This window comes from Osmerus eperlanus, chromosome 9 (genome assembly GCF_963692335.1).
Source record: "Osmerus eperlanus chromosome 9, fOsmEpe2.1, whole genome shotgun sequence".
Taxonomy (NCBI): domain Eukaryota; kingdom Metazoa; phylum Chordata; class Actinopteri; order Osmeriformes; family Osmeridae; genus Osmerus; species Osmerus eperlanus.
Window position 1 is genome coordinate 6,772,516 of NC_085026.1, and position 14,655 is coordinate 6,787,170.

Sequence of the window (14,655 nt, forward strand, 5' to 3'; positions counted from 1 at the left end):
ACCTTCACTGGATGGATCATGGAAACTCACTGTGACCCTCTAAGCCCATTCGTATCAAGCAAAAAGTCAACGGTGGCCTACGTCCGTGTTCTGTGAAGTTAGGTCGGTGCGGTACAATCAGATTCCTTTTTTGGATGTTTGTTTGAGTTTTTCCATGGCAACGCTGTCGTTTCCGCTGTCTGCTTCCCCGGGTGTTTTGGGGCCATCGACCAAGATGTGTGGGGAGAGTGCAACCTCTCTGCTCCTTCGGGGTCCGTGGGTATTTATGATCTCCAGAATAAAGCCTCTGGATTCTGAGAAACGGATGGGAGCACAGCGGGGCTTCACAACTCAGGCTCCTCTGGTTGAGTGAGAGGGTATATGAGAGAGAGAGAGAGGGAGAGAGAGAGGGAGAGAGAGAGGGGAGAGAGGGGAGAGAGAGAGGGAGAGAGGAGAGAGAGAGGGAGAGAGAGGGAGAGAGAGGGAGAGAGGGAGAGGGGGAGAGGGGGAGAGGGGGGAGAGGGGGAGAGGGAGTGAGGAAAAGCAAAAGACAATCTTGCGGTTGGATATGAGTCCCTGAGCACCTGAGGGATGTGTTGATTTACTGTCAAATCTGCTCGCGGATTATTGATAATCTTAGCCAGGCCTTCAATCTACCCACATAGAGCTGTGCACAAACCCATACGTTTGTGTGTGTGTGTGTGTGTGTGTCTGTATACGTGGGTCTCTGCATGCAAGCACGGGCCTGTATTTGTGTACCAACAAAAAGATTGCGTGTGTGTGTGTGTGTCTTGGTCCGACTTGTCCCAAATAGGCAGGGAGAGAGAGAGAGAGCCTTCTGCCCCTCAGAATTAGAGAAAAAGCCTTCAATTTTCCACATGAGCAGATTTCAATTTACACACGCACCTCCCCCTCTGTGTCTCTGTCCTCCCCGTGTTATTGACAGTATTTAAGGCTGCTGTGATAAAAGATTGGCCACTTAGAACCTCCCAGCCTTTGTTTAGTCCAGACGACACACTCTCCCTCAGGAAACAGGGATGCAAGCTATGAAGCCACTGTAGTTTGTTGACAAAGTTTGGGAGATTGAGAAATAGTTTTCTGTTAGTTTCTTCTCGGGGGTTATGGCCGCTTCAATTGGCTCGTGAATTAGGCTTGGAGCACCAATTATGAGGGGTTATGTAATTTCCGTATGGGCCAGTGAATATGACAATGTTTGTGTGTCTGTGTGTGTGTGTGTGTGTATTGTAGCGGACAGAGCCAGAGCCATGCATATGACATCAGCCTCTCAAATAAGCCAAAGGCAGCCACTGTGTGTCCCTCTAGCTTATAGTACAAAGAGATGTGCCACCAACACTGTGTTTACGCATGTGTTTGTGTGTGTGTGTGACTGTGTGTGCCTGTGTGTGTGCTTATTTCCGTCCCTTTTACCTCTGTTTGTCCAGGCCTGTGTGTGTGTGTGTGTGTGTGTGTGTGTGAGAGTGTGTATTTGCATGTGTTTGCCGTTTGTGCCTTTGCATGTGTGCTTGTTTCCGAAAACTTTTACCTGTGGTTGTCAGGCCTGTGTGTGAGAGAGTATGCCTTTGCGTGCGTGTTCCTGTGCACGCCTCTGTGTGTGCTTCTCCTTTTGTTGGTCCATTAGCATCACTATCAGGGAGAACAGACCCAGAAGCATATGCCAGCCCACAGAGAGTCCATTACCTCTGCTTCAGACAGCTATTGTATTTCCCTGCCCTGGCCGATTGGTATTTAATACAGGGATATTAATACAGGTTACAGACTAATTAACATGAACTTTACCAGACAGTTTATTGAGCCATATGACAGCAGTTGTGATACCTACCTTTACCCCAAATTGTTTATCTATGAGTGGTCGATGAAGTAGACCTAATTGTCTCTGTCGCTTTGTTGTCTGTGGACGCTCTTCTGGTAAGTGTTTTGCAGCATTGAAATGTGACAGAGATACTGTTAAAGAGATGCTCTGGTGAATGTCTGAATCATCTATCTTAATGGTCCAGTGTTTGGAGAGTGTCTGTTTGATAAATGTGTGTTTGTGGTGTGAAACCCAATAAGTTACCATTGCTAAGATCTACAGAAAGGTGTTGCAGTGTTTGGGCTGTGTTCCTAATTGCATTGGTGTCAGCAGTAGGATGAACAGAGTAGCCCTGAACAGAAACCAGGAAGCACGCTTGTCAACAAAGCCGATTGTCACCAATAAGAACTTCTCAGAGTTAATACAAACCACAGCCATAGCTAAAACATGTTCATTTCAAACACAGACTCCTTCATACGCAGTCTTCACCACAGAGGCAGGTCCAGACTCATCACATACATCGCATAGCATCAGATGGCTGAGCGGTTAGGGAATCGGGCTATTAATCAGAAGGTTGCCGGTTCGATTCCCGTCCGTTCAAAATGACATTGTGTCCTTGGGCAAGACACTTCACTCTACTTGCCTCGGGGGGACTTACTGTAAGTCGCTCTGGATAAGAGCGTCTGCTAAATGACTCAATGTAAACCTTAGACTGAACTAACCCCAACCCTATCCCCCAGGTGGTCTACAAGAACAACGACATCCGCCTGGAGCTTTCCCGCCTGGCCCGCATCGTGGACCCCAAGATGAAGATCCAGGGCGACGTGGTCTTCAAGTGCGAGAACGTGGCACCCTGGACCCCATCTCCTTCGAGACCCCCGAGGCCTACATCAGCCTGCCCAAGTGGAACACCAAGCGCATGGGCTCCATCTCGTTCGACTTTCGCACCTCCGAGCCCAACGGCCTCATCCTCTTCACCCACGGCAAGCCGCAGGAGCGCAAGGAAGCCGCGCGCAGCCAGAAGAACACCAAGGTCAGTCCGTCATCCATCCACCCCCCACTCAATGAAATCTGGAGTGGTGGCGATTCGGGCCGGATGAGTTCAGTCAGTCAAGCGGTCAGATGTGTCTCACGTTTTGGAGGTCGACCGATTTGTCAAGATTCGATCCGTCATAATCCGTTAAGGCAGCGCAAACGTGACGAAATGCAGCATAGGGTGGCAGGACCGTTTTGCGTCTGACGACGAAACGGCGAGTGGTCACGTCGTTTCAGACGGTCACTTCCGAGTATCCGTGTTGAGAAGCCTCTGGCCGACTCTGGTTTTTGAGTTGAGCGAACCGAGCTCATTCGCTCGAGCCTCTTTTCATTTTTCGGCACATTTCCACAGCAGTAAACCCTTCAAGTAAGTCAAACCCCCCCCACCTTTCCCCTCAGCTGAATCCCTCTTTCTCTCCCTCTCTCTCTCTCTCTCTCTACACCATCTCAGGTGGACTTCTTTGCGGTGGAGCTGCTGGATGGGAGCCTGTACCTCCTGCTAGACATGGGGTCAGGGACCATCAAGGTCAAGGCCACCCAGAACAAGGTGAACGACGGGACTTGGTACCACGTGGACATCCAGAGGGACGGCCGCTCAGGTGAGATCTTCCCTCATCCGAAGCCCACCTCACACTCCTCCGGGGCTGAAAGGATGGTTGGTCGTCGCACGGCTGTCGTGGACGTCTTCCGTCTGGCATCCACACTGGGCTCCTTTTCGTTTTCTAATTGGATCCTGGCCACAATGAGCTAATGATTAAAGTAGCTGCCTTTATCATCACCTCTCTTTGGCTCTCATTCTTCCACCCCTCTCTCTCTCTCTCTCTCTCTCTCTCTCTCTCTCTCTCTCTCTCTCTCTCTCTCTCTCTCTCTTTCTCTCTCTGTCTCTCTTTCTCTCCCTTTTCTCTATTGGACTTGAGTGTGTGCTTTGTGCGTGTGTGTGTGTGTGCCATCTCATCGATCTGAGTGCTGTGTATCACTCCCCTCCCCAGTGCTGGGCCTATGGGAGGTCTCTGAGGGCATTAGGAATGCAGACAGCTGTTAGACAATGCTGTTCAGGTGACTGGGCCAGTGTCACTTCAGCAGAGATTACTGCTATTGATTTCTGCACACATGCACACATGCACGCACACACAAACACATACACACATATACACTTAAGCTCAAGTTCTTCATCCTGCACTGGATTGAGGACAGAAGGAGTTCCTATAAATACTGTGAAGACTAACTCAGACATGCACACACACACACATCGGCATCACGCACTCTAATAAATAAGGATAAGCCTCTCACACTGTTGCTGTGTTGACGCACATATGTTTCCATCCTTCTTTCATCCCTCTCTCCTTCCTTCCTGCTCTCTCTCTCTCTCTCTCTCTAAGGTATACACACAATCACTCTAAAGATCATATATCTCCTGTCTGCTTCTGGCAGTGTCTAGGACATGTGATTATGTAGCAGAGGTAAATCCTCCATCAGATCTAGTTGTGAACTGTACGAATTAGCACGACAGTGACTGCTCTGCACTTACAACAGACGCTGTCGTTTTTTACGTCCCCGACGCCACGAGCGTAACTCCTGTCAGCAGTTTTTGGAGAGGCAGCTGGTGCTTTGTCACGTCCCAAACTGACGTGAAAAAACGATTCCGATATGTGTTGCACGCGTGTAATCCCAACACGTTGAGAAAGGACCCGTATTCCTAAACTCGAGAGCGCCGAAACGCGAGATCCCCCGACGAGTCGCTGTGTGTGTTCACCAAGACTTGACTAAATCCCCCCCCCCTCCCCCCCCCGTCCCTCCCCCTCCTCCCACCCCACCCCCCCCCTCCCAGGCACCATCTCAGTCAACAGCCGCCGCACTCCGTTCACCGCCAGCGGCCGAGAGAGCGAGATCCTGGACCTGGAGGGCGACATGTACCTGGGCGGCCTCCCCGTCGACCGCGCCGCCCTCATCCTGCCCACCGAGCTCTGGACGGCCATGCTCAACTACGGCTACGTGGGCTGCGTGCGCGACCTCTTCATCGACGGGCGCAGCAAGGACATCCGGCAGATCGCCGAGGCCCAGAACGGGCGGGCATCAAGCCGTCGTGCAACAAGGCGGCGGGGAAGCAGTGCGAGAAGCGGCCCCTGCAAGAACCGTGGCGCGTGCAAGGAGGGCTGGAACCGCTTCATCTGCGACTGCACCGGCACGGGCTTCTGGTCGCGCCACCTGCGAGAGAGGTGAGGGGGGGGGGAAGGGGGAGAAAGAGAGGGAGCGTTTGTGTGGGGCGCTCGCTAAGGAAGATGGCCCTTTTTAAAGAGTGTGTGTATGTGTGTTGGAATGTGTGTGAGTTTGTTTGGGACAGGCATTTGTTTATGTTCGCAAGAAACGTCAACAAGTAGCTTAACGGTGAAAGGGAATGTGCCTGTGTGTGTGTGTGTGTTTGTTTGCGCAGAGTCACTTTTACCTCTGCACTACTCGACCTCAGTGGCGCTCATTTTGTTTTATGGGAGCAGCAGCAGATCTGTATTTGACCAGAGGCAGCTGAAGCCCCTCGGAGAGGGTGCGGTAAAGGCCATGTTGTCGACGCTCGTTGAAGATTGATGTGTTTTTCTGCCCTTTCTTTCCTCCTAAACTTGACTCCGCCTCGGGCAAGGCACCAGAGCAGCATTAAAGTTTGATAGCCCGATTTGGGGATATTGCATTGCTTGTTTTCAGTTTGGCGAAGTGAAACACGTAATTCTTTCATTTTTCGTTGGCCTCTGTATTCTTTTTTTTTCTTTCGGTCTGTTTGTTCCCGTGTTCTTACTGGCGTGGTGACGGGAACAGTTGCTTCAGAAGAAAACATCCAAATTAAAGACATCCTCTCCACACAAACACATATAGCCTACTGCAAAGATATTTTTCTGCGGATAGGAGTATAGTGTACAGTACGATTGAAAACGTATTAGAATAGTATGGTGTCAATGTCCAATGAGACAAAAATGTCTCAATCCAAAATCCTCAATAGAAAATCCATGTACCCTACTTGGTTAATGCACTGTGCAAATGTGAACCAGCCTTCAGGCCAGGGAAGCCTAAATCCCACAATTTGGTTGGCCATGGCAATCCTGTTTATCAATATGATGGTCTATTATGTGAGACATGACAATCTGTACATCTCCAGTCAGAGCAGGGAGAGCTTGGATGGTCAGATATGACACGTCTCAACCAGGCATTCATACCATCAGGCACATCTAAGCCCCAGTTCTTCTCAGCTGCCACTGGTCACACACATCTGTGCAATTGTCAGTCCCACACAAACACACGCACACAAGTTTTGTCTGACCATGTTCTAGCCTTGAGACAATGGTGAGACAGAGAGAGCAAAAGAGAGACTTGAAGAGAGAGAGACAGACAGACAGGCAGAGACAGACAGAAAAAGAAGTGAGAGAGAGAGAAGAGAAGAGAAGAAGGGAAAGAGAGGAGAAGATGGAGATAGAGAGAGAGAGAGAGAGAGAGAGAGAGAGAGAGAGAGAGAGAGGAGAGAGATGAGAGAGCGAGAGGAAAGAGAGAGAGAGAGAGAGAGATGAGAGAGAGAGAGAGAGAGAGAGAGAAGATGAGAGAGAGAGAGAGAGAGAGAGAGAGAGACGATGAGAGAGGATTCCTCCTGGTGCTTTCTCTTTGGCCGTCAGGACCAAGGCTGACTTCTCCTGTTGGTTGTCCAAATCCATTATCTTCTTCTGGCAGGCAGACAGCTATGGAACACAGTGTCTGACAACACACACACGCACACACAATTGGCTGTACTCGCACATTCAAATACACACAAGCACTTGCAACACCCACACACGCACAGTGGTAGATTTTCAGGGCTTCAATGTACATTGCCGTGTAATTCAGTTATGCTTCTTACTGCTACAGTGCTGCAGCCGATCCATACAGATAGTGTTCACTACATCCCCATTTGGCTTCGTACCGGGATAAATACTTTTTTTCCCTTTATAAACCTCAGTATACTTACAGATTGGTTTCTAAGGTTATCAGATCTTAAACACATAGTATACACTCGCAAACAAACTCACATTTACACACACATGAAGCCCAATCTCCTGGCAATTTGTGTCTTACCCCATCATAGCCTATCATACACGTGACATTCCCCTCCAATACATTCAACCCACATCCTCTCAAAAGAGACCTTAATATTCCTTCCTCCTTTCCTCCAATTCCCTTCCTTATCTATCTCTATCTCTCTTGCTATCTCTCTCTCTCTCTCTCTCTCTCTCTCTCTCTCTTTCTCTCTGTCTCTCTCTCTCTGTCTGTCTCTCTCTCTCTCTCTCTCTCTCTCTCTCTCTCTCTCTCTCACTCTCTCTCTCTCTCTCCTCTCTCTCTCTCCTCTCTCTCCTCTCTGTCTCTGTCTCTCTCTCTCTCTCTCTCTCTGTCTGTGTCTCTGCTGGAGAGGTATAAACCACGCCACCCAACACCCTGTGGCTCACTGCAGAGTGCCACTCATTCAGGGAGGAAAAACCCCATACAGGATCAACAACACTTTTCACCAGTTTAAGCCAAAGGGTTGAAATTACAGGTGCGGTCCTGTTCCAATATCTATTTCCATATCTGTTAATGTCATCTGCGGGGAGGCGGATGGGGGTATTTTTTGTTGTTGCTGTCTATTAATACTGTCATTTTTTGCTAGGTCATCGGTATATTACACCTGCAAAAAATGCTGGAGCTAGACTGAACTGCTTAAATATGAGCTCTCTCCACCAACGAATAACTGCAGGATTAAGCTTGGAGAGGTCTGCCTGACGAATCGCTGATTGAGGCCTTGGTGTGCCTTTCAGTGTTTTTTTTTGGGGGGGGGGGGTTGTTTGCGACAAGCTTTGCTGGGCCTCAGAATTACAGTACCATGCCACAGTGTTTGTTGCACAACGCACTTCTGCAAATGAAGTTCACAACTTGGGAATGAATAGGACGACTAAATCTCGGATTACAGTTATCAAATAGATGAGAATTACTTTTCCGGATTAACATCAGCATAGTGTGTGTGTGTATTCATTCTTTACCTGCCCTTGTATAGCTTTATTTACTGTGTGTGTGTACAGTGTGTGTGTGTGTGTGTGTGTGTGTGTGTGTGTGTGTGTGTGTGTGTGTGTGTGTGTGTGTGTGTATGCACATCTGTTTGTGTGTGTTGATGTAGAAATGTCTTGTCAGTCTCATCAGAAACGGTGTGACTATTCTGTTGGGTTCTGGGTTTAGAAGTAATCTGCTGATTGGAGAGTTGAACAAACAGGTTGACATAAAAATGACCAGTTCAGACAAAGCCAAGCAAAGTCTCTCTGAGGCATTTAAAAGGCAGGCAGATACTACATCATAGACCTGTGACTGTCATCAGAACACGATGCAATAGGTTCCCGTAGGAACACATGTAGAACTGGATGATAAAACAGAATATATATGAACGGATGATTACGCAATAGCTTCATCGACTGATTGTGATTAGCACAAGCACATGGGAAATCCTGTTTCTTCCATGTGTTCCTGTCAATGCGAAGGTGGGCATCATGTGTCTGCCTGTTCGCTTGTGTATGAGCGAGTGTGTCTGTGTGCATGTGCACGTATTGTATTAGTGTGTGCGTGCGTGTGTGCGAGCGAGCAAGCTCCCCAGCATGGTAATGCAGTAAGTGATTAGCCATTTCCAGCAGCCGGGATGGAGGCCACATCAGCTCCCCCGCCCCGTCACACACGGCCGCTTAAAGCTCCCTGGTTAATCGCTGTTGATTCAGGCACTGTGAAGGTCACCTATCGCAGGCCCCGATGCTCAGATTCGGGGCCGGCCAGGACCCCTTGGTAGCTGCGCTGCAACTTCACAGTGCCATGACCACAGCCAAACAGAGGCGCAAGCGCACACACACACACACACGTTTCCAGGGAAGAGCATTCATGCAGGGCACAAATAGCAACGTACACAAACATGCACACGCACTGATACAAATACAGTAGTATACCGAGAACAAGCAATTTAACATACAAACGATCCTAATATTAGCCGACCGAGAGTGTCTTCATGCGTGAAACATGCTGTAATATCCCCTTAAAACCCCTCTCCTGCAGCTCTTGTCCCAGACAAGTCGACTGGAATCCCATGCTCCCTGTAAAGGGAGAGAACAGCCGAGAGAACGAGTGCTGTGAGGCAGTGAGGCAGTGATCTTTCTCACGCTTCTAGATCCTGCCTCGTCGTGGGAAATTGCCCTCGAATTGCTCACAATGACGATGATGCGGATTGCGAGGCTGACAATGGTGCTGAATGTAATTACGACGATGAGGAAGATGATGGTGATGATGATGATGATATGGTGGAGGAAGAGCAGATTGATGATGCCAACAGTGCGACACGTTGTCTCTGGAGGCTCAGGGATGATTATATACAGTCTATGAGATGATACATGGAATGACACTGACTGAGGATGCACCACTCACAATCAATATACGCTTACGTACACACACACTTTTATGTATACATGCAAGCACCCACCCCTGCCACATACACATACATAGAGCTGATTAACCCATCTTCTGAACATTGCGCCTCCTTTTCCGAGTCCTCCTCCGCAATCAGGATGATTTCACACCTAACTCAAATCAGCTCTTTTTCCTCAAACACTCATTTACCCCCTGAAAGGCTGCAGACAGAGAGAGACAGGTTTAATCACGCTAAAGAGCTAATCACGTCGCAGTGTTTCGGTTAGCATCGACTAACGTAAGGGTTAGCCTCAGGAGAAAGAGTTGTGGTGTGACTTTTGCTGAGCTACCCCAAACCAGCGTTGGCCACTGCCCTGTATGTGATGAGGAGAAATTAATATACACACACAAACATACACGAAATAGGCACCGACACACTACTCGATATGTTTTTGTAATCCACGTGAAAAGTTGAGACGTTTGCGGGTCACAATCCCAAATTTTCTTCACAGGCTCCTCCGCCGTTGAATACATTACCACTTCAACCCCTAGTTTCACATAATTACATCCGATTTAATAAAGAATTGATCAAAAGCACGGGCGAAAAACCAATTAATGCCTTTCACAAATGATTCCCCCCGATGCTTTTTAGCATATCAAATAACAGCTTTGAGATACTATCTCTTCCCCGGCTCCCTTTCTTGCGTTTATCCCATATTCCATTCTAATCTTCATTTTGACTTTGGAGGAAAAAACTTGGCAAAGCAGAGTGAGACAGGTCAATCAGATAGAATGCTACTTTTCACCCCCAAGTCGCCGAGTAAGGGATATTGGTTTTAATGAAATATTCAAAATATTGGAGATAAGCTGGGTTTTTCCTCGAAGCGAGTTACTTAATTAAGGGGGTATTATGTTCAATAACATTTTGTGTCATGTATTGTAATTTGGCGCCTTACCTTTCAGGGCCAATATGTTGTCTCTATTCTTGCCCATTAGACCTGCAATACCAATTGCAGAGATTATTGTGACATATGGCTGTCTGCCATTTGCCATCCCCTGGGAGTCTTCTGAACGTCGATTCCTTAAAATAATGGAAACATGGGATAAACAAAGTGTGTGGTTAAAGATGAAGCAAAATGAATTCTTCTGTTTCACCCCCTCGGCCTGTCTCTTTTCCCTCGGTTTCTGTCTGTGTTATTTTTTCTCTCTCTCACACACACACACACACACACACACACAGACCCAATACCCCCCCCCCCCTCCCCGAGGGCTCTTCATGTGTTTCTGACTGTTATCCAACATGACAGTGGTTGTGACACCTCAAGGTACAGCTGAGAGACCCGGACCTTGACTTTCTGTTTCCTGTGTGTGTGTGAAGGGGGGGGGGGATAGACTTTTACTAAACACCAAACTGATTTGAAGTTACCCTTATTGAGTACATGTGTTTCTTGTTTGTGTGGGGAAGGGGTCATTTTCATTGAACACAACACTGACCTGTAGTTAACCTTCTTCAGAGTGTAGCTGGTTAGGCATAAGTAGGTTCTAGCTGACCCTACAGACACACACACACCATGTGCAGAGATGGTCAGAGAGAGGGGACATGAGAAAGGGAAAGCGGAGATGTCCCAGACAGCCATATGCGCACATGCAAACACACATGCAAACACCCCCACCTGCTCTAGGGGGGAGGGGGGTATATCACGTGTAATCTGACAGGTCAACCTCTGAACAGTAATGAGAATTTAAATGTTTTGAACGTGTTTTTAACACGCTCCAAAGTCAATCTGACACCATGTCAATTAGTCATCATCTTTAGGCATCCCCAGCTGACCCGTATGATTTAGACACACACACACACACACACACAGCGATGCTCATTTAGTGCCCTCTCCTTGTCAGCGAGCATCAGTTCATCCCCCATCTTTGGTGATCAGTTTTTATGATTAGCTTTTGCTGCTGTTTTTGTCATCAAATTGGGATGAGTATTGCCTGTGGTCACACATTTGCAATAATTAAGTTCACATTGCAATGAGCTGGATCATTCAGGCACCTCTGTGTGTTTGGGGGTGGGGTGGAGGGGGCGGGGCACTGTGACAGTACCCAATCCGCATTTCACCTTCCCTATAGAGCCGGCCTCAGTAAAAAGTACCAACAAAATATGAACCGGACAATAGTGTTCTCTGCAGAAAGACAACATGGATGGGATACTACCCGCTGTGTGCATTCTGCTGTTGTCATAGTAATACCAAGCAGTTGTAGGTAAAACAGGTAGGATTGTTTGGACAAGTAGGGGACAGGAAGGGACAGGAAAGAAAGAAAGAGACAAAAAAGCAAAGATGGAATGGGAAATGTTGTTTAATTCCAATTCGATGCAAATTTGATGCAACAATACACTGAAGTTTGGGGTATTCCATGTGGACGCATGTTCCTAACCAGCATTTCTTGCGTTCAACTTTGCAATACAATTGTCTGCCTCCGATCTTCTTTGCGATTGTTTGTGTCTGACAATTCACCCTAAACCAAACACTAACCCTCACCCTAACCTTAATCCAACCCTTAGCCAATAAAGCGTTACTATTTTAACAGTGATATTTGCCTTCAGTAAACGCAGAAGAAACACCGAAGAAACACAGAAAAAGATAATACATAGTTTAGGTCTGTGTGAATGGTCTGTTTTCATTGATTTGCTGTGAAGGCCAGGTGAATTGATGTCAGCGGTGTGCAATTTTCCAAGCGTTTGTGGGTGTTTGCGTGAGAGCTTTAGTACATGTGTTTGTATATTCATGATGATTGTTTTGCCGGATGATTGCCAGTGTTTGCAGCCCTGTGCTGCATTCCTCCCATCTCCATAATCCTGCCAACTTGTGCTTCGAAGACCGCCAGCATATTACATTAACACCACAAATCCTTGTGTGTTTCCTAGAGAAGGCCAGCACATATGGGAGGGGGGGCCTTTTCTCCCTCCCTCCTTTCAACCTTTCATCCCTCTCTCATTGTCTTGCCATCCCTGCTTTCTGAAGTCCAGACTTCATCCCTCCATCCTCCACGGTGGTCAGTATCTCCTCCGTTTGTCTTTCTCTCGCTCTCTCCGCAGGATTTTGAATGATTTGACCCGTTCTCCTCGTCCCTCTTTACTCCTGTATTCCTGTTCCCATCACTTTTTGAGATGTTCTTGAATGTGATGTCTCTGTAATGACACACACACACACACAACCCATTTGTGGGGCTTTTAGTGTGAAGGGATATCATTCAGTCCTGTTCAAAATCCTGTGTTCCCTATCCTTTAACCTTAACCCCCAAACATATCCTGAACCTTATCTCCTAATAAAACCATCCCAACTATCCCTAACCTTTCATGTCATTTGAACCCTAACCCCCCTACAACCCCCTAGGAATTGCACCTCAACCTCTCGGGACCAAGAAAATGTCCCCGCATGGTCAAATTGTCCTGGTTTTTAAAAATGTCCTGGATTTTGGTTCCCCGCAATGATAGTTAAACAAGTTCATTTACACACATGCGCAGTGAGGTTTATTTCAGAGGAAGGACTCGGCAGAGGTGAATCACGTCGGGTTTACCAATCCACATCTGCCCTCGCCGGCCGACCACAGTACACACCTGCGTCAGCCCATCACGATATACCAATGTCCCAGAGGGACAGTGACTTATTTACAGCCGTTTCCCAACTCTGGCAGACTCCATAAACACTGTTTAATTGGACTCTTTATTTCCATTCTTCTCTGGCTGTCTGGGTCTTTTTCTGACCATTTCTCCTTCTCTTTTGCAGTTTCTTTTTGTTCCTTTTTTTTATTTTTTAAACCCCCTCTCTCTGACTCTCATCTGGAAAGTCTGCGGGCGGTAAACTGCAGACGGTCTACTGCTGCCACCCAGTGGCCACTTCAGGGTACACACGCCTTTCCCAGCATTACTGAGAATCTGCAGAGGACATTTAAAGGGCGTGTTACGTCTCACTGCATTATTGGTTCATTTATCATATTTGGTCCTCTGCAAGGCCTCCCCGCCACAAATAATCCCATCTGATTGATGTCTGCGGAGAGCAATACAATTGCAGCCTAGTCTGGTATTCAAATCTCTCCGAAACCCATGCACTGTGAGATTACTCACATCGTTAAACGTCAGCAGGTTTAGACGACACGTGCCAGACAATAAGTAGAATGTCATGTCGTCAAGCCTTCTCTGGCCCCGGAATATGATGTGAGTAAAACGCAAACCTTAAAAAAAAGAGTCCCCATACATTTTAAATCAGGCCCCACTTGTTTGCATTTACCTTTCTCTCTCATACACGGACGAGGATTTAGCCACTTTGGAACAGCCCATGCCTTCATGTGGGGTATGTATGCTTTAAAGAGCCGGCCACCCGTCACATCTTGCAAACGCTGACATTTCCTCAGAGGAGTAGAGCACTGGGAGTTGGAGGGGTGGTAAGGGAGGAGAAGGTGGTGGCCAGGATTAAAGGGCTTCTGGTGTTTTTCTAATTGCCTAACTCTGACTGTAGAATGTTCAGGAAAAATGCATTCTGGTCCTGAAAGGCGACAGATCCATGATATGCGACACACAGGAGCTCAAATACGTTTCTGATATCCTTACACAGTACATTTGATCTTATAGAGAACAGTAGGTCAGACAAGTGCTTACTTTAGTCTATAACCACTGTTTGTGGTTATATTAGATCCTGTCTTTGTTCTGTAGCCTACTGGCCGTGAATCTGAAAAACGAAGGTGCATGAATGCGGTTAAAAAGCTGTATGAGATTCCATTCTTATTGCATGTATTTGATTTGGGACATTTCATTTGTGGGAATCCTCCACAACGCGATAATACAACTGTCCGAATGATATACAGTGGGAGCGTAGTCAGAGAGCAACGAGAGACTTTAAAAAGCCAACATGTACCTATGACATGTACACTGCGCGGCATTTCACCACGCTAGTCTCACGAGCCGTTCAGATCCGCACTGAGTCGCAATGGTTCCATTTGACCGGGCTGAAACACCCACCTGTAAGATCACCGTTCACACGCCTCATCAGCTGCTGTCTCTCTCCGTCTGGAGAGAGGCATAGGGGCGGGGCTCGCCCGCTCTCGAGTGAGATGTTCACAGCTTTTATCCTAATGGAACTCTCCTATGTAATTTGCCTGCTAATTATGCTGAGTGGGTCTGTCTGTCTGTCTGTCTTTTTTTTTCGTTGATAAATCAGCCTCTTTCTTTGTGGCTCACACGTTCATCATCAGAGTACTGATTTGCGCTTGAGACATTTCACTGTACGTTAAGTGCCACGGGCTCTCTCCGGCGCATGCAAAAAAACATCTTCAGGGAAGACATCTTTAGCTTTAAAGCCTCTTTATGAAAGACGTGTTTATCCTGTACACTGTAGGTGGCGAGACCAGGACCCAGA

The 14,655-nt window shown here is 47.5% G+C and overlaps 1 protein-coding gene across 1 annotated transcript in view; it reads left to right on the forward strand.

Annotated features, from left to right (window-relative positions):
* The window catches only part of nrxn3a (neurexin 3a), a 532,817-nt gene that overhangs the window by 9,083 nt on the left and 509,079 nt on the right, over window positions 1–14,655 (forward strand). Inside the window, 5 exon segments of the mRNA XM_062469812.1 lie at window positions 2,530–2,635; window positions 2,638–2,822; window positions 3,276–3,423; window positions 4,653–5,026; window positions 5,028–5,040. Of these exon segments, the coding sequence (XP_062325796.1) occupies window positions 2,530–2,635; window positions 2,638–2,822; window positions 3,276–3,423; window positions 4,653–5,026; window positions 5,028–5,040 (826 nt within the window).